A 19,742-nucleotide genomic window follows, 5' to 3' on the forward strand; every position below is an offset into this window, starting at 1 on the left:
TTATTTTCCGACGCCAACATGTTGAATATCCTTTCAAATTGAACACTTTGCCAAACCACCGGTCCTCCAACACCAAGTACAGCCGGCTTGAGAGACTCACAGTGTCAGCCCTCACGTTGCAACCCAGAGGGGTCTGTGCGGAAGCCCTCGCTGGATGGATTTTTGACGTGCCTCTTATGAGCTTCTTTACTGGAAAGCCACTTCCCTAGTGGTCAACCACCCCGCGAGCTCGACTCAGCCTTCTAAAAATTTACACGACCGTTCTAATCGGTGATCAAATCGTCAGGGAAGTCCCTTTCTATGTGCACAGCGGCGAGCCATTTCAAGGACTCGGGTTGTCATTTCGCGCAATGAAGTAAGCCCTGCAAAGTCAAATTGTCAGTGTATTCCCAGGCAGAATAAGTGGCCATAACTTACTTGCAAGCCTCGTAGGCGGACCAGCATATGGCAGTGCTGGGCATAGTGGTAACAACACGAGGGCGCACACCCTTGAAGAAGCCACGGAAACCCTCACGCTCGTACAGTAACCTGCAGCCGGCCATGAACCCATTCACGTTTCTCAGTGCCGGGTCGTTAGCCGTTCCTCGAGTCTGAAGCATGGTCTTGATAACGTCCATAGGTGTAGTCAAGGCGGCGGCAAACCCGCCAGCAACACCGCCAGCCAAACAATGTGTTGTAGGATCATAATCTTTGCTCGGATTCATGGTCGTGGATATAGACTCGTATGCGAGGAACTGAAGAGCGGTGAAGGGCACCGTCATCGATAGAGTGGTCGGGTACGAGACGTAGAATGCCGCCAGCCCTTCCGTCTTGTAGACGTACTTGGCACAATCGGTCATGGAACGGTACATCTTGGCCGAGCCTTGAATCTGCATGCGCTGCTTGATGACTGAAATGGATTCATAGTCAGCACCCAACGAACCGAAACTCTGTGAAGAATGCTGTAATCACGCACCATCGAAGGGGTTCATCAGCGCATCGCTAGCAATCGTAGCGCAAGCACCGCTGGTCGCGGCAGCCAATGGATGGTGAACACCGGCCTGGTTGCCACCCATGACATGCTTGACAGCCTCGTAGGTAGCAAAGTAAACAGCATGAGCAGGACCTAGTGTTGTCAGCAATGCAAAATATTGCCAGTGCATGAATCATGCTTGCTCGCTCATAGGAACAACGTACCAGCGCCGGCAACAACACTGGACATACCCCTCCACAAGCTTAGGAAGCCCTCGCGGCTGGCTATGCGGTAGGTGCCTTGAATGACGCCGTTGTATACGGCCGAGGGGTTGGGATTGAGGACCTGCATTCGGGTCTGAAAGCTGCGGGTTAGCAAATGCCGATGCGCGAGCAGGCCGAATATGGGGGTTATGGGAGGAGAGCTCGTATGGTACCTTAATGGCGTCAATGGGATACATAACAGTATGCTCCTGTGAAGGCGGTGATCAGTTTTCAAGTTTCCAGCGATATCGATCAGAAAAATCATCTTTACAAGCTAGAGCTTGAAGTGAACAGGGATGGCATACCGCTATGCCGGCGAACGCCCCGGCAGCCATGTTCTGCACGAGGGAGAAGTTGGGAGGTAGCGATTCATAGCTGCAACGCAAACGTCAGCAGGCCCATTCTATCAAGAGAGCGAGCGAATTTGGAATCATGGTCGGACTGGCATTGGGGCATGTGAATGGATTGGGGTGCAATGAATATCAGGAGGGCATTGCGCACTCATATTCCTCGACGGGCTCTGCATTGGGCTGGGCCATTGCGGCCGCAGCAGATGCTTCGCCGTAGGGCTTGGGCTGAAGAGCCGCCAGATTGACAGCTGGGAAATGGTCGAGGGGTCGGCGATGGCGCCCGCGGATCCGGCGGGAAAAGCTCTCGCTGAGCTGGACGCGAAGAGATCGCGTCGCTTGTTTGCCTCGGTGGCCTTTTCCCCCCCTTCCCGCTCGCCTTGCTCCTCTCTAGATCTGCGCCGAGGTTGCCGAGGAACCTGCGAAGATTGCGAGGCCAGAAGAGACAGAGGTCGATCGGTAGCTAGGAGATTGGCGAAAATGGCAGTAGTCGAGTCTATGTTAAATACAGGCGACCTTGAGCTCACAAGGCCGTGGGCTAAGAGTTGGTTTGCGTGTAGATGCAAAAGATTGGAGGTCGAAGGAGCGTCGCAGTTTGTAGAGAGGTAGGGTAGGCCAGATCAAATGAAAAAAGTCTAGTTGGAGCTAGCAGAGTCAGGTAACGCACAGGCAGTGAGTGGAGGAGGTCCAGTGTGGGTTTGCGGCCGGTGTACCTCCTTCACCCGCAGCTGTATGGATACAACGGTAGTCTCGGCCAGGTATCGATACTTAAAGATGTCGTGATGGTGAAATGTCAGAGGAAGCAACTGGGACTGCAGGATAATTTTTGCAGCAGATACAAGAATACATAACAGAGAGAGAATCTGGCCAAATATTCTGCATCTCGAAGGCCCAAATCTCCGGGCATAATAGCGGCCCAACGAACGATAGGGTTTCCTGCAACCCCCGGAGGCCGAAAGACCAGACTATGATTCCCTGTCATATGGTTTCTATCAATCCACGGGCTTTGATAATTGTTCTTGGGAGAGGTTCAAAAATACTCCTACCACGCTTTTCTTGTAACGTCTCTCAAAAACTCATCGAGTAATAATTACGACCTCGTTATGGTGTGTCATCTCCTCTGCAATTGATAACGCTGACTTTACCTGTTGAAAATTGGGGTACTTTCCCACAGCATCAATGCCTCAACGTTCTTGCATTCATCCATTTGCTTCCGCTAGCTCCCTGAGCTCATGTTCCCCCCATAAGCACCCTTCAGCAAGTGGCTGGAGAGAGAACAACCTCAGAGCATCAAACAAGCTGTCGCTTGAACCAGCGACTCTTGAAGGCCCCACTGCAAATATCCTAAAATTATATTGAGACTTGGCCCTGGCTTCTCACCCTTCAGTGGGTCTAACCTACACAATGCATCGCATCTAAGTGATAGTTCTGCTGCACCGCCTCCTGTTCCTTGCTTTTCGATTTACATAAAGAAACGAAAACGGTAAGAAGCGTCCTTGATTAGCTTGTATGTTTTGCCAACCTCGCATTTAGCACTCACCATCTTTGTCTAGGTAGGTCTCGCTTGTTGCGATGCCTCGTTCCGTCACCCTCGCCACAACTCGATGATCATGTATTATTAACAGCACTACTACTACATACAGTAGATGGAAATAATGACAAGGAGGGGTGTGGTTAAAAGAAGAGAGCGAGAGAGAGAGAGAATAAGATGAAAATTACGGACACACTCGAAATCGACAATCCTGGTTATCAAACGCCCGTACTACCTATGTAGACCCTCTCCTGCAATTTTATCTCATCTTATCAATCAATCGACACTCCACTTATCGGAGCTCCATCAGGAGCTAGCTGCACATCTACACTATCGCAGTCTCCGAGTTGTACCACCTGCAGCAAAAATACATTCGCATCAGGCACTCACCAACTGCCACGTCGACTGCGGCTTCCCCTTCAGCCCGCGCACATTAATTTGGCTCATTTCTCCGTCAAGACATCTTTCACCCACGCTATGCTCGTACCTGTAAATCGCCACGTCCGGAGACGCGCAACTTTAAACGTGGGCGGCTACCCCTCAGAGATAAGTACAGCCCCGTCAAAACATCCGTACTCCTCGGAGATACGAAATTGCTCTCTTCGGTCCGGCGCAAGTTCCGCTCCCGACCGTCGGTGATAACTCAATCTTGATTTTCTGCAACGCTTTCTCCCAAATTGAGATCTATTGCAGCACTCCATCTCAGACCACCTTGCGCTTTCGTCCATCAAACCCAGCTTCAACCCGGCCACGAAAAGACCGTCCATAGTCCCCATATCCCAGAATGTCAGTCGCATGACGCCCTAATACCCATAATTCCTTACCAGCATACTCGAAGTACCGGCCCATTGTCCGTATGCCCTCTTTTCTTCACAGTGCCCCGCCACTCTGTGGATTGTTACGGTGGGCCTGCTGAAATTGGTATATCAAACCCAACACCCCCGCGTCTTGCTCGCCCGTCTCTGCCATGCTGCTCTCACGACTCAGCCCCTTTGGAGGTGATGTCTCCCATACAGACTCTCCCAAAGGCCCCGAGCCATCAAATGTTTCGTCTTCGTGTGCACTCTGCGACTGCAGGCGGCTATCTACGCCTAAGCCGTCTTCGGTCAACTCCTCGATGATACCTTCACCCTGATAACCACCCCGCGCCGCTCGACTCCGGTGCATACTTCGGATGCCGAACACTGTTGCGGCAGGTTGGTGATGTGGGTCAAGAAGCATTGATGCCATCGGCGACGGGGCCGTCATTGATGGTCCAAACCTCGGCGTTCGGGTTTGTTGGCCAGATCCTCCCCCAGCTGCTCGGCTCCTCGTAAGGTCTTGTCGACCCATCCTAGAGTTTTGCATGTCGGCCGCCAATGTCGGAGAACTCAGTCCCGGAAACGTCGGCGGGGGGTGAAACTGCTGTCGGCTTCCGGGAGGTAGATGACCTGGTATACCTGTCCTCGGATTGATTACATAGTTGTCCAAGAAGCCGTAGTAAGACGCTGCCATCTTGTTGTGTTTTGTGGAATAATAGTCTTCCCGGACATCGCCAGCGCCTACTTGTTGCTTTGCCTTGCCCACACCCTTCTTGAAGTCGAACTCGGCGAACGAGCATATATAGCCAACCCCGTCTACATGGATGGTGAATTCTCGGAAAAAGTCGATGATCTGGTCGCTGCACTTGGGGGCTGAATAGATCAACACAAAGGAGGCAGTAAGAATACCGAGTATTTCCTCGATGAGAATCAACAACTTCAGCTTGTAAAGCTCCGAAAACTCCCGCTTGACGTCAGCTGTGTGAAGACGGCCGTTCCAGGTGTCTGGCATGTAACGAGTGTATTCGATGACGTTGCGCAGAGCGTAATCCGGATCGAATACAGTCGTTTCTTCTGATATCATACCTCTGGCAGCTGCCCAGATCGCAGCAAACAAGCCGATGTAGAACAGTGCTGACCTGTCCTTGGTGATCTCGAAACCAAGGAAAAGCTGAGGATCGAGAAATGATGCGACGGCAAGGACCGAAGTGATGGCCCCCGCAACGAAAGTCACCATTCTGGCGAACTGCTCCGTCATTTTCTTTGGGAACTGGTCAATATAACGGCTAGCAAACGGATATGACATGTTGATTCGTTCATGGAAGAGGTGCGGAACCTCGTTAAACTCTCGGAATTTCCACTCGGCAAGAGGCGTATATCGTCTGTGACTAAAGGTTGATGGGTCTTTTTGATACTCCTACAGCCAGATCTGTCAGTGTCCATAACCAACAGCATGCAGCACTACGAGAGTGGGCTTACATTGTAGTACGTGAAGGCATGGACAACAATAAGATATGCGACGACAAAGGGACCGATCAGTAAGTTGATGATGCCGGCGAACACAAGCCGCGATTTCAGCTTTGCACTTAACAAGCCTCGGCGGTCTGCTTTGAGAAACTCCTGGTGTACCTGGTTGTTCCCATCAAAAACATAAGTCAGAATGGCAAAATGCAGGTTCCATTCGAGACTTCTTGAGAAGAACTGGTGCTTCCTCGCAAAGGGTATCGGGAGCGTAAGGTCGAGTATGTCTTTGTTCATCATGGCTATCAGGTAGTTTTCCCTCCTCATGAGACGGTTGGCGATGTCTGCGGCATCCAACCTCTCCTTGGACTGATTACGCATCCATTGTCGTACCGAAGGGTTGACGTTGATAGCTGTCTTGGGATTGGCGTCCCGCAAGGCCATGACCCGGGCAACTATGTCTTGCCAGGAAACGGTTTGCATGTCTTCCTCTGGTATCTCAAGGAGGTGGATATAGAAGTTGCGCATATTGCTGAGACGCCGCAGGTCCATTGTGAACTGGACTGCCTTCCATACGAAGTAAAAGACATACAGCCAAAGACCAATGTTCCACATGAACGACATATTTCTGGTACACTGAGGAATCATGACCTCCTTCAGCGAACTACTGTTAGGGATCTTGGTGTATTCAACGCACTGAGTCAGGAAGGTTAGGAACACGGCGAAAAAGGCAGATTCTCTGGCTTTATGTCAGCGTCATCCCACTGGGCCACTTGCGTCTTGCTAAAAGACAACTTACATCAGGTGTAACGCCCGAGCACACACAATGCACCAAAACCCGCTCCCTCGGTAGTAGTAGTAGACGTCTTGGACGAAGAAGTCAAGGTTGGAGACATTTACCCATCTCCAGAGGGCCTTCTCTTTCTCGCTTCCAGATGCAAGGCCCCTAGCAAAACGCTTTGGTTGGGATCTGGTCGGTTTGGAGCTATCTGTAGCGTGAAGCCTCTGTTGCGCTTTTGTCGTCTCCCACTGGGCATGAGTGCGTCTGTTGGAGGGGCCAGGAATAGCATTCTGCCTTCCTGGAAAAGCCGGCTTTCTCCGCGTATTTGCCTTTGCCTCCACATCGCCCTCGTGCGGCTCGACAAGCAGTGATGCAGGAACATCGTTGTCGCCATCATCTTCCTGGCCGAGCCACTTGGAGTTGGGCTCTCGTCTATGTCCTTCGCGCCGTGGACCACGGCCAGTTGTGCCGGAAGGGCTGTTGAGGATGTTGGCATTGCTCTCCAGTGTCGCTCGGCTGTCTTCAATAGCAAGGCCTTGTATGTGGTCTAGATCATAGTCTTGGAATCGCTCTCTCAGATTCTCTTCGTCAACATCCAGGCCAGCTTGTCCTTCGATGTCCATATCTCTATCGTGTCCGGCCCTCAGTTCTTCGTAGAACGACTTAGAGGCTCGAGATGGCGGGGCGAGCCGAGAGAAGATATTGGAAGCCATGATAAGGCGAATCGATCAGGGTTCTGTTGGGGCAGATCGTCAGAGATAGACTTTCATCGCTCACGGCGTTCGGCGCATGTTCGGAGGAAGATAGAATGCGGCTTGCGCACGGCGAGGGATCCAATTTTGAGGGAGCAGCCGACTAGATTTGCATGCCTGGCGCACGAGACTAATATTAGCCTGAAGTAGAATCTGGTCCAAAGTAAAGGTGGTCGAGGCTGAGAGGATTCGCCATCACTTGATGTGTGGACTGGTGGTCAGGTGGCCCGGCCCGACGGTTGCAGGTGACAGAAGCTTTGGGAAGTGTTGGAGAAGAGTAACTTACAAGCTCACGCGTAGCCACTCGTGCTCGACTGGACTTTGGGATCAGAACCGCTCTTTGCAGACCAAAATGGTGAGCGGATGATAGCAATCACGATGCCTATGTGCGAGTTTAGGGAAGTTGGAAGCAGTACGATAAACGTTCGCTCTCCAGTGAAATGTGCTGCTGACGTTGGGGGGCGTTAATACGTACTGGGTAGAAGTATAGATAGGGATCCGATCGCAGTTCCAACCATTATCTCTCTACAGCAAATAGGTAGCATGGGATCCCGTAGGCAGGCATCAGTGCGCTACAGGTACCTAGATGCGGGGGGTATGACGTGGACAACGAGTCGGCAGGCGGTGAGCTGTTTTTTGCCAGGCTTCTCCCCGTCGGGAAATCCCATATCTTATCTGGGTTTGAATAAGGTAACAAACAGCTAGGTGAAGCACGTACCTTCGGTACAAGCTTATTGAAGCGAGGGCTGATACCTACTTTCTTTCGAGGGAGGTCTCGATGTTTACTTACAGTCGCTAAACTCTCTGCACGCAGCATGCTGTGCCTTTCGTAGCTGAACTGAAGCTCTCACTGTCTCTTACTCTGTCGGTATTTGTCGGAAAGGGTTGGTGAGTCCGGTTGGCTCCCTGGTTTCTTCTCATCATGGTCTCGGCTCTGCCTCCCTCCACACAAAGGCCTTTGCCCAGTAGAGATCTGTCCAGTTCGAGCATCATTACACCACTGTCTCCCCCCACCCCAACCTCAGCTAGGGCCCCGAATCCGTTGACTTCCAAAGTCGCAACAGTTCTGTCAACTTCATATGCAGATTCTGAGTTTAAAGACGCATTGCAACTGCTCGACAGTCGAGGCCTCAAGAATACGGCTGAAACACGCCGCCAGTTACGACTAGACCTGCAGAAGGAGGTTATTGACAGCAATGGAGAAATTGTCTCTCAGTTTGGCCGGGTGGCTGATGTAAGTACTGCTTCCATGGTCTTGAGACGGCCCTGGTCCAATAACTGACTTTCTTCTTCAGCAATTGCGTCGCATAGGGGCTACCCTGGACAAGTTGAACAATAACTATCAAGATGTAAGGAACCGCATCACTGCGGCACATGAAGACACGGGCCCGATTTTGGAAGAGGCTTCAAACTTGATGAAGGAGCGAGCCGAGGTTGAATCAAAACAACACCTACTCAAGGCACTGCGCAGTCACTTCGTTCTATCAGACAACGAAATTGCCTTGCTGACTTCTACCGCCGAGCCTGTCGACGACAGCTTCTTTGCTGCCCTGCACAAAGCGAAACGGGTGAGCAAAGATTGCGAGATCTTACTCGGATTTGAAAACCAAGCTCTGGGACTTGAGATTATGGAGCAAACGTCCAAAAACCTCAACCTTGCTTTCCAAAAGCTATACAAATGGGTACAACGCGAGTTCAAAACGTTGAACCTCGAAAACCCTCAGATGAACTCGTCCATCCGCCGTGCCATCAGAGTCCTAGCCGAGCGACCTTCCCTTTTCCAAAATTGCCTCGACTTCTTCGCTGAAGCCAGAGAACGCATTTTGTCCGATGCCTTCCATCTCGCCTTGACTGGCACCACAACCTCGGGCGTAGAAGACCACTCAATTAAACCTATTGAAATGGCCGCCCACGACCCGCTTCGGTATGTGGGTGATATGCTTGCTTGGATACACTCGGCGACCGTGAGTGAGAGGGAGGCACTCGAGATTCTTTTCGTTTCAGAAGGCGACGAGATTGCCAGAGGACTCCAATCGGGTCGAGCCAACGAGCTCTGGCAACTTCTCGATGAAGGCGATGGCGAGACAGCACCCGTTTTTGATGCCCTCAAGGCACTCAACGACCTGGTCGATCGAGACGTCTCTGGTGCCACCAGAATCCTGCGACAGAGGATCGAACAGGTCATTCAGTCCAACGAGGAGACCATTCTCGCCTACAAGCTTGCCAACGTACTCGGCTTCTACCGGTTCACATTCGCCAAACTGTTAGGCAGTGAGTCAAGGCTTTTGGAACTCATGTCTGGGCTCGAAACAAATGCATTAAGGCAGTTTCGGTCACTCATGAGAGACCACATCGCCACACTGCAAGGCGAGTTCCAGCAAACGCCTTCAGACCTTGTTCCTCCAGACTTTTTGCTTGAGGCACTGAAGCAGTTGACTGCGGTTATGAAGACGTACGAAATCTCGCTGGCAACATCCGCGGATCGCGAGAGTGACTTCCAGCCCATTCTTGCAGAGGCATTTGAGCCCTTCTTGGCGGGGTGCGAAAACATGGCAAGGGGAGTGAGACGGCCAGCAGACGCCATTTTTATGACGAACTGTTTGCTTGCGGCGAAACACACGCTGGAGCCCTTCGATTTCACGCAGCGGAGGAGACAAGAATTGCAGGATAGAGTGGCAGAAGAGTGCGAAAAGCTCTCAGAGGAGCAATATCAATTCTTCCTTCGGGGGTCTGGACTCGGGGAAATCCTGGATTCACTGGGTAAGCTTACCAAAGAGGACAACGATGTGAAGAAGGTAGCCCTACTCGCTGAGCTTCAGCCCCATGCATTGAGTCGAGCAAGCCAAACACTTGACGATTTCCTACCGTCGGCGCTCATGGACGCTATGGGAAATGTCAAGCACATGCAAGACTCAACTCTGGCGCGGGAACTCACGGAAAAGGCTGCTGGGAAGTTCTGTGACGAGTTTGAACACGTTGAGGAAATGCTGCTGTTGGCGGATGAACTGGCTGCCCATGATGGACACATGGACGCCGACGCCGACAAACGCCAAATGCTTCGCACCCTATTTCCAAGAACCACAGGGGAAATTCGGGTCCTCTTGTCGTGAAGACAGCCATGGCGTCATATTTGAAGGCCGGCTTACGGCTGGCCTTATCATCGAGTGCTGTATTCATGTCAAGTAAGAAGAGCCTATAAGTAAGTAGGATAAAAGAACTCAAACTACAAACGAACAACACTCCTAGGATTGGTGTTCCTGATACCTTTCATGCCTATCTCCGGTGGTAGGGCGAGTTACTGTTGGTTGCTCTTTCGACAGCGGAGTAGCTCCGTATCACCTCCACGGCTCATTGCCTTCTGGGATGTTCCAGCCAGCTGCTGTTCCTTCTTTTATTTTTTTTATGTGAGGTGTAAGCTGCTTGTTCTGTTGGTCTTGTGTAGTTGCGTAGGTATTTACCTACCCGGGAGGGGGGTTCGGACAATGAGTGGCTAACCATTGTAACCGTATAAATATATACTGTACATTAATTTCTACACATAGTGTGCCTAGAGTGATGCATCTAATTTTCTATCCCTTTTTCCTTGAAGTAGGAGGCATCTCGATTCTGGATAAATTTTTTGAACACCTAAGGTGCAACACGTTTATATCTCTAGATCTACTCTCTTCTCTAAGTATTAAATAAAAAAAACCCCTTTCAATATAGACTAATGTTAGCTTAGTCTAAATGACCAGACGTAGACATAAAAATGCAAGAATAAAGAGAATGATCAGAGAGAAGGAGCTGTAAATGACAGGAGTGGTACATGATATCTGGTACCTACTATGTTCAAAGTTACTAGATACTTTATCATGGGGCACTGTCCAGAACACTCCCTTCCGGCATACCCAGATAGCATCAACAAGAAGCATGTGGGGCGATACTGTCCGCACCCTCCACTCAGGCGCTGCAGCGACGTCACTATCCCGCCTAGTGTAGGTGTGCACTGGTGTAGCCCCCCCGCCACGCGATCAATCCATCAGTCACCCACATTTCCACTTCTAGACAAACAAAGGCGTCCAAACCCTGTCTGTTCCCTGCCTGACCTTAACCTCAACCTCGGAACCATCCATATCACCTAATCGTCTTTCGAACCGGTTGTAGCGGACTTGGACTGCTTCCTTCCATAAGCATATCTGCTGCCCATCGCACCATCCAAAAGCACCCCTGCGCCGGCACTTACACCCTAAGGTACTATGGTCTGGCCCCCAGTACCATGTCACGCTCACGGGGCCTTGCCATTCTCCAGAAGACCTACGACGACAGCTACTTGAAATGTTCTACTGCCGTATACTATGAAAGCCAGGTAGCCATCTTACCTCTGCTCATTTCTACCTCTATTGTGCGCTGACATGCTCTTGTTGATCTTCCAGGGCGACGAAAACGAGGCGATGCGGTGCTGGAAGAACGCCCTCGACCAACTCAACGACCAGCGCATCACCAAAGTCTTGCCTAATTACGTAGCCGGTACCGAGACCGAGGAAGCTCTGATAGATTCCCTGCGCAAACTGGAACTGCAGTGCAAGGAACGCATTGACCTGCTCGAAGCGTTACGGATATCCCGCCAAGACGTTTTGACTTCTAGTTCCCAAACCTCGAACTCGACAGCACCAAACCCCTCAGCCGACCCTGACCTTTCGAACATAACCACCTCAGAGCGAGGCTGGATTGGCCAAGGGACGATCCCAGCCATACGTTATCCCGACCTATCGCGACCTGCTTTATCCAAACGCCCATCCCTGCCCTACAGAACATCATCCGAGCAAGCAGTTGTTGGCCGCGATCAGAGCCCGGTGGGTATCTCTCCCTTTGCTGGCTCCTCCAGCTCCCTCCGTACGGCCACCAAGAAAGAGCCAACCATGAGGTCTCCCAGTCCGGAAAAGTACACCATGCGGACAACGTTGCGGAGTGGCAAGCCTGGGGACAAGCCAGCAAAAACAGCACGTAAGCTGTCAAAGACCGAAGGGCCTGGAGCCAGCAAGGCCGCAACGCTGGCTTGGAGTGCTCTCGGCTCTAGAGAGCGACTGGCTCGGGCATCTCCTATGCTACCGGAACCTTCATCGTCTGCTCCTACTACACCCAATGAGTCGTCACGAAAACTAGGGTCTTCATCTGGCGCACAATGGGACGTTCACACTAGAAGACTTGTTCCACCTCGAGACGCTGCCTCGTCGTTTTCTGACGCCGTAGGTAGCGCAAGAATATCTGATGAGTTAGCACACAGTCGAGCCTCGTCATTGTCCCTGAGCGCAGCATCGAGCGCCTTGAACGCTGTGCCCTACCCAGACATATCTCCTGTCGAGTACAGCACGCCGAAGCAGGAGCGGACATGGCGCTCACGAGACCACCCGTCGTCATTTCCGCGATCCAGAATATCTCCGCATGAGCGAACTCCCTCCTCCGATGCTGACGACTTTGAGTTACGACGCAAGAGCACACCAGATGGAACCAAATTCCGGAAGAAGCCTGTCTCAGATACCCCTATTCGGCTCAACGGCAACTTGACGAGCGGATCGGAGCCGGACAAAGCTACGCGATCACGACGTGGTGCCCACCGACCTAGGAGGCCTTCGTCTTCAAGTTGCTCGGATAATTTAAGGGCGACTCCAAAGGCATCGGACAAGAAGTGGAAGGGGAAGCGCAAAGAAGACGCTGTGGTGGCTGATGCTGAAGCAGCCTCGTCCGAAGAATCTGCGGAGGGCGACAAAGAAGAGTCTTTGACCAAGGTGGCCTGGAAATCTAAAAAGAAGAAGATCATGAAAAACTTGCCGTCGAGTGTGGACGAGACAGCCGCAAAGCAAATCCTCAACGAGATCGTAGTGCAGGGAGACGAGGTCCGCTGGAGTGATGTTGCTGGTCTGGAAGTCGCCAAAAATGCGTTGCGAGAAAATGTTGTCTACCCATTTCTGCGTCCCGACCTGTTTATGGGGCTTCGTGAGCCTGCGCGGGGTATGCTACTCTTCGGTCCACCAGGTACTGGTAAGACTATGCTGGCTCGTGCCGTAGCCACAGAGTCTCGGTCGACCTTTTTCTCGATATCGGCAAGCAGCTTGACGAGCAAGTACCTCGGCGAATCAGAGAAGCTTGTGCGAGCGCTGTTTGCACTAGCAAAGACACTTGCTCCAAGCATCATCTTTGTCGACGAAATCGATTCGCTGCTTTCTCAAAGATCTGGATCTGGGGAGCACGAAGCGACAAGAAGAATCAAGACTGAGTTCCTTATTCAATGGAGTGATCTACAGCGAGCTGCAGCAGGTAGAGCAGTTGACGAAAAGGACAGAAACCGAGGAGATCCTAATCGAGTTCTTGTTTTGGCGGCAACCAATCTTCCATGGGCCATTGATGAAGCTGCCCGCCGCAGATTCGTGAGGCGTCAATACATACCACTCCCCGAGCCGGAGACGCGCTCGACACAGCTTCGCACACTCCTGGGTCAACAAAAGCACAACTTGTCTGATCCAGATATTGAGAAACTTGTTTTACTTACTGATGGTGAGTTTCAATGTATAGCCTAGCTGTTTAGAATCCAGATATGATGCTTACACGAGTAGGATTTTCCGGTTCAGACATTACGGCGCTAGCCAAAGATGCAGCCATGGGTCCTCTTCGTTCTCTGGGTGAAGCTCTCTTGCGCATGACAATGGACGAAATTCGGCCGATCTCACTGGCGGACTTCGAAGCAAGTCTAGGCACCATTCGACCCAGCGTCAGTAAAGCAGGGCTCAAGGAGTACGAAGATTGGGCAAGAGATTTTGGTGAGCGAGGAGGGTGATACAAGGCAGCGAGCAACGTTTTTTCTATGGTCGATGTCACAAAACACATGGTCAGCGGCGAAAGGGTGGTCTACGCGATACCCTATGGCAGTGCTTGCTTATTGGCATTAGGGCAAGGCATGTAGTTCCTACTTTCCCTCGCCTTTGCAGGGAATGAGACAGGGGCTATGTCTTTGAACAAAAGCATGAGGTTGCTAAGCTAGTAATAATATTCATACAGTGAGCTCTCAACTGCCTTTCAGGCTCTGCGTAAGCTGTTGCTTGAACGAGGCACTGCTCATGATCCAACGCAAAACTACTTCTCCCGTTATACAGCGTGGCATTTCATTCCCATGCACGTAGGATTGTGTAATTATTTCCCACCACCTATGTGGCCCGTCTATTGATGTACAAGCTCAGGCTTGGCTAGGGGTGGCTTTCGTGGACTCCTCCTGTTTCCTTGCGGTTCGTCTGGCAACCTTTGCCTCTCTTTTCTGTACTTGAGCTGCGATTCTCTCCTCCTCAGACGGGATCGGCGGCCGTTCCGAAATGGGTGTGCCGTAGGGCGCGATGATGTTCTTGACGACATGGCGCTTGTGGGGAGAAGTTCTCCATCCTGGGACGATGGAGATAACGTCGCCAGTTCGGAGGGAGGAGTTGGGGTCGTGAACAAGGTAGTTCTTGGGCTTCGTGAACATCTGTTACGCACATAGTAGTGTCAGTCGTTTGCGCTGGAGGAGTCGATGCAGGAGGGAGGCAAGAGCTGGCGCATACCTTTTGGACCGCCTGCTTCCACTGTTGACCACCCACGCGCACCTTCACAGTCTTCTGCATGAGACCCGCGCTCACGACGACGCCGTGGAGCTCGCGGACAACTTGGCGCGCTGCCGTCATGGCCTGGCTAGACATGATGGATGCCAGGAGGAGGGTTTGGTTGGCGTGGGACTAGGCTCCAACAAGCGGTTCGTTACGCTTAACGGTGATCTTTCGATCGATATCTCCAGCACCGTCAAAGAGAAGTTCGGTGGCCGTCGTTAGATCAATCAGTTGTGCAACAATCATCGAATTGCTACCTTACGCCTCATAGAGTCCGTGTCTTCTCAGTCTGTCGCTCAGAAATTCAAAAACCGGAGCAACATCTCCGTCCTCTGATTGGGTATTCGGATTAATAAACAATCGAAATTCCGGCTTTAGGCCGACGTCGAACCCCACCCCTGCCTCCCAGCATCTAAGGGCACACAGAACGAACAGACGCTAAGATAACCTTATATTGGGTAGCTTCTTCTTGGCTTTCATTTCCTAACTCCTGTCGTAAGAGCCCTGAATCGAAATGCTGCATAATGCTTAAAGGATTCGGATAGAGTAATGGTTGCGGCGGAGAATTTTGAGGGGTTGAACATGCGAATCATTCGGTTGCTTCCGACTTGAAGTCATTGGAGGCGTCTTTCGCTTAGCCAAAGGAATAGGTCGGTCTCCTTCTACGGTGCGATCTACAGGATGGTTGTTGTTGAAAGCGAAACACTGGTTGTGGCTTTGGACTATAATTCACGAGAGATGCAAGGATTCTAGTAGGAAGATCTGGATGGCGATAGGTTCCAGGACACAGGCTGTCCATTGCTATGATTGCCACCAAGAGCCTTTCAAGGGGCAGTGAAACAGTCCGTAATTGACAGCAACCCAACCCGACCCTCCATCGAGAAAACAAAGGACAAAAAGTAAAAATAAAAAAAGGCTTGATTTCCAGCCTCGGATATATGGTACAGCCGTGGAAATTGCAGGGACGTATCGTTGTGCGGAGGACCTAGAAAAATCCGCATATATAGGTTGTGGTCTGGCTCGTCACTGTACATGACCGAGCTGGAAAGTATAAATTAGTTTACATTCTCGCATATTGGTCATGGGGTATCGATAGCTCAGCACAAAATGGCCCCCGTCTCTAAGCTGTGGGCTTGAAAGCGAACAGCAATAGGGTCGCCAATAGATAGCGTTGGCGACCAGGTAACAGCGAGCCTGACAGGAATGTAACTGAACATGCCCAGTCACTGGAAGACTGAGCAGACAAAATGGAGAACCCTCTCTATGCGATGCGTGGGCTTCGAATGCTGAAGCTCCCAGCACACATACATAGCAAACATGCCACGGCGGCATACGCTCATGGAGATGGAGCTGTGGCCAGACTAGCCGTACGAGCTCGAGTGCGCGACAGCAGCTTGGCAGAAATCACAGCTTAGACCAGGAAGATGCACATGCCATGTTTTCCCAGCCAAGTTATGAGAGGCTGTCAGCGGTCAGTCGTATATCCCTTTGTCATGATTTTATCGCAATAATCGAGTCAGCAAGAATCGTGCTTAGCAGTTGTTTAAACTCTGCTTTCTTGAGGGGACATGCGGGAATCTTATAGTTTGATCCATGCCTAGACTAGAGCCCTTACGCACGAGAAACTATTACTCCCTACATGCTACAGATCGCATGCCTATTTGCGAGTATTTATTTATTCTCTGACTACCTAGGTATGACTGATACGACTGACTGCTGAACTTAATTATGGTGATAAAGCTATGGCTGAAAGATAAGGGGCGAGTCAGCCGCGCAGAAAACCGAGGAACACCCCCCACCTCCCCGCCTACATGGGGCTATCGATAAGACGGAGGAGACACGGGTTGCGAAATGCCACAGTGACCACAGACTCAGATAGGGATGCACGTTTACAATCAATTGTTACTGACCTTTGTTTCTAGGCCTGAGACTGCTCTGTCTGTTGAGTGGGCGGACGTGCGACTTCTTCTGCACTGATATGTACATGGGCCCTCGGAAGAGTTTGTTTCATAGGGCATTGCACCTAATGTGTCACTTATTATTTGCTGTAGCGGCAAAGTCTAAAGAAGGGAACGAGGGATTGATGACAGTGCGTTGCATGGATCCAGTGCCGAGTTTCGACAGGCACCTCGGCGTGCCATATGGGCACCTACCTAGGTAAGCATCGAGCACTCTGTATCCGTACTTACCTCATAAGCTTCTGCTAAAGGTAGCTACCTACACACGGTTGGGTACACCACTGAAATGACCGTTGTAGGGTACCCACCGGAGGTCCACGGTGGCAGGGTGGGTATATGATTGGTCCTAAGATACTGCTGCGTTCGCTCCCTCCCTTTCATCCCTCTCCGCCAAACGCTGCTCTCGCTTGATCCGACCTGGTTCATCCTTCTCCAATTCTTCCGCCCTCCAAGAAAAATTAAAAAACCTCGTCACAACCCCTCCCTCCTTTCTGGATCACTTACTCAGTCCTTTTGATCTCTCATCCATATTATCTCACTTCACATAAGTTGTTGTTGTTGTTGTCTCCTCTTTATCCCTTTTTTTGTTGTGCCTCTTGTGCCCCTACGCGCCTCCTCGCCGTCGTATAACTACAAACCGTCAACGCGAAAGGGGAGAGAAACCTGCATCCAAAATTTTCACGCGTTCCAACCAACCGATCGACGCATCCCAAAAAGTTTTAAGATAAAAAATGTCTTCCCCAGAGGCCCGTGCTGGTGTCAAGCGACCCCGTAAGTTCCCATCATGTCCCTTCCCGCAACTCATCTTTGCCCTTGCATCTTGTCATCGCCCCCTTGCCAGAAGCTTCTGTGTGCCGCCTGTCGCCAAACCCCACGACTCGCAGAACTTCAACACTTGCTATCGCCCAGCTGCATGGCCGACTTATAATCCCTTGGCCACCCGCGAAGCTTCCCCCCACGGCATCACCAATTTGACAAGCACGACACCTTCCCCTCATTTTGCAAGTACTCCAAGGCATAGCAGACATGGCAGGCAGCTCGAGCAAGGGCAAGCGGACGCAGCTTTCCCTCGCTTTTCTTCCGGTTGGCTGACGAGGTATAATTGATAGGTACCCAATCGCTCCCTCCTCCCGCCCTCCCTCAGCTGGTCGCTGAGCAGCACACTCCCATCCCTCCGGCCGACAAGGACTCTCAACGCCTCATCGTCGTCCTGTCAAACGCGAGCCTCGAGACCTACAAGGCCTCCCATGGCGGCACCGGTCGCAATGGGGCCCAGCGAGAGGAGAAGTACTCGCTCCTGAACAGTGACGAGCACATTGGCGTCATGCGCAAGATGAACCGCGACATTAGTGATGCGCGCCCAGATATTACTCACCAGGTTGGACATTACCAGCGAACTGCCTTTATTTTGCGTTGCTCACTGATAATGCGCCTCAACGCGCCCTATTCTTGTCTGCATTCAACATGCTGACTATGCTGACCAGTGCCTCCTTACTCTGCTCGACTCCCCCATCAATAAGGCCGGCAAGCTCCAGATCTACATACACACCGCCAAGGGTGTTCTGATTGAGGTCTCCCCTTCGGTCCGCATCCCGCGTACATTCAAGCGTTTTGCCGGTCTAATGGTGCAACTATTGCACCGCCTGTCGATCCGCTCAACCAACTCCCAGGAGAAGCTTCTGCGTGTCATTCAGAACCCCATCACGGACCACCTGCCGCCCAACTGCCGCAAGGTCACCCTCAGTTTCGAGGCGCCTCTGGTCCATGTGAGAGACTACATCGACACACTTGGCCCCAAGGAAAGCGTCTGCGTTTTTGTCGGCGCCATGGCCAAGGGCTCCGACACTTTTGCCGACGGTCTGGTGGACGACAAGATTTCTATCAGCAACTACAGCTTGTCCGCCAGTGTTGCTTGTAGCAAATTCTGCCATGCTGCTGAGGACTCTTGGGACATCCAGTAAGGGGCAAGGTGCGACATGACTACCGTTGGTTTGTCTGGGCGAAGAGGGTAAGTGGTAGAAGGAATGGCTCAAGTGGCAACGTAAGTGGTGCGTCCCCAAGCTGTCTGGGAGATTTGTTATGCGGCCATATGATCGAAACGAAAGCCTGGAGGCCAGCTTGAGGGTTCATGATGCGACATCATGACGGCCGCTTGTGGCCTTGGAACTTGAGCCACCTGGTGGGTGCTTTGCGCAGTCGCTATTTTTGCGACCAAAATCGGAGCGTGCAACAACGGGTCGAAGACGCCACCGTGGTCCGGGGCGGTAACAAATTCAACATGACCCGTTGTTCCTTTTCTTTTTGTCCTCCCTTGAACACATGAAGGGTCTAGCTACAGCTGGCCATGATTGCTGTTGACAATGACGGAGTGATTCGTTGCTTTCGGCAAGTGTCTTATAAAAGAAATGACTCATTCAGCATCAGCAAGAACTCCCCGCGTCAAGACCACACGTGTAACAACGGGTTGGCAATTCTCATTGAAGAAAGAAGGGAAGACGGAAAAAGTGGTGTAGGATGGGTGGAAGGATATTGCAGCGCGACCGCGTCACATTGTCGAGCGTTTTCATTCGTGGAATAATAATTACTCGGCATGGTTGATCGATCGTATGTGAACTGGACCACCAGTGACGATTCCCAAGTATGCCTAGGATTGAGCATCCACGATGTTGATGCACAAAGATGAGGAACCAGCATCTCGCTCCAGTCGCCAAAGAAAGGCTGGGAGGAGCACAAGGTGTTAAAGCGACGACGTTGGTTGATCGAAATAGCGGACGGTGGGTTGCGGGGTGTAAAGCCATGCAGTACAATGATGCCGGGCCAATCATCTAGCAACGCGTCCCGGCGTTGATGCCCAAGCGGAAAACTATAACGAGACAGGATTCGTACGATGCGGCTCGTCCGCTTCAGCGTGAGACGATGCGTGGCCACGCGCGCAGGGGCACTTGTGCGTCTCGATTCCTTTTGCCGCTTGGGACCCTTGTTACAATAAAACTAAACGGCAGAAATGGAGTATCGATATGAACGACACGGTAGACCAAGGCAACAAGGAGCATTGGTCCCAATCTGCTGGGAGAGTCGAGGTGCCCAGCCTCAGGCTGACTCACTTTAGGGGTTGATTGTATTTTTGAGACTAGGTAACAGGCGACGTGAGACCTGTGGTTGCAACAAAGGGTACGATTGGGGTGAGGTTTGGCTGAGCTTGATCAAGGCGGTCAGCAGCTCAACCAGCAAGTCGCCAATCGAGTAGTGTAAGGCATATGGAAGTTCAATGTGTGAGGCTGGGTTCTCCT

General features: G+C 51.6%; 6 protein-coding genes across 6 annotated transcripts; 3 read left to right on the plus strand and 3 right to left on the minus strand.

Annotated features, from left to right (window-relative positions):
• Positions 1-322: 322 nt before the first annotated feature.
• Positions 323-1,754, minus strand: GLRG_05654 (uncharacterized protein; the record flags this gene model as incomplete). The annotated part of the gene is made up of 7 exons (XM_008096339.1): positions 323-362; positions 418-889; positions 956-1,105; positions 1,177-1,309; positions 1,389-1,424; positions 1,521-1,590; positions 1,717-1,754. 7 exons carry the CDS (start codon positions 1,752-1,754, stop codon positions 323-325), a joined length of 939 nt encoding a protein of 312 aa, XP_008094530.1.
• A 2,209-nt stretch (positions 1,755-3,963) lies between these two features.
• Positions 3,964-6,848, minus strand: GLRG_05655 (autophagy protein Apg9; the record flags this gene model as incomplete). Its single annotated transcript, XM_008096340.1, has 3 exons — positions 3,964-5,310; positions 5,373-6,093; positions 6,154-6,848. The coding sequence occupies 3 exons, from the start codon at positions 6,846-6,848 to the stop codon at positions 3,964-3,966; spliced, it is 2,763 nt and encodes a 920-aa protein (XP_008094531.1).
• Positions 6,849-7,809: 961 nt separating this feature from the next.
• Positions 7,810-9,997, plus strand: GLRG_05656 (uncharacterized protein; the record flags this gene model as incomplete). The annotated part of the gene is made up of 2 exons (XM_008096341.1): positions 7,810-8,121; positions 8,183-9,997. The coding sequence occupies 2 exons, from the start codon at positions 7,810-7,812 to the stop codon at positions 9,995-9,997; spliced, it is 2,127 nt and encodes a 708-aa protein (XP_008094532.1).
• A 1,145-nt stretch (positions 9,998-11,142) lies between these two features.
• Positions 11,143-13,698, plus strand: GLRG_05657 (ATPase; the record flags this gene model as incomplete). Its single annotated transcript, XM_008096342.1, has 3 exons — positions 11,143-11,232; positions 11,300-13,418; positions 13,478-13,698. The coding sequence occupies 3 exons, from the start codon at positions 11,143-11,145 to the stop codon at positions 13,696-13,698; spliced, it is 2,430 nt and encodes an 809-aa protein (XP_008094533.1).
• A 396-nt stretch (positions 13,699-14,094) lies between these two features.
• GLRG_05658 (ribosomal protein S17) lies at positions 14,095-14,587 on the minus strand (the record flags this gene model as incomplete). Its single annotated transcript, XM_008096343.1, has 2 exons — positions 14,095-14,376; positions 14,453-14,587. The coding sequence occupies 2 exons, from the start codon at positions 14,585-14,587 to the stop codon at positions 14,095-14,097; spliced, it is 417 nt and encodes a 138-aa protein (XP_008094534.1).
• Positions 14,588-17,478: 2,891 nt separating this feature from the next.
• On the plus strand, positions 17,479-18,413 carry GLRG_05659 (EMG1/NEP1 methyltransferase; the record flags this gene model as incomplete). Its single annotated transcript, XM_008096344.1, has 3 exons — positions 17,479-17,535; positions 17,597-17,830; positions 17,937-18,413. 3 exons carry the CDS (start codon positions 17,479-17,481, stop codon positions 18,411-18,413), a joined length of 768 nt encoding a protein of 255 aa, XP_008094535.1.
• Positions 18,414-19,742: the final 1,329 nt, after the last annotated feature.

This window comes from Colletotrichum graminicola (genome assembly GCF_000149035.1).
Source record: "Colletotrichum graminicola M1.001 genomic scaffold supercont1.19, whole genome shotgun sequence".
Taxonomy (NCBI): domain Eukaryota; kingdom Fungi; phylum Ascomycota; class Sordariomycetes; order Glomerellales; family Glomerellaceae; genus Colletotrichum; species Colletotrichum graminicola.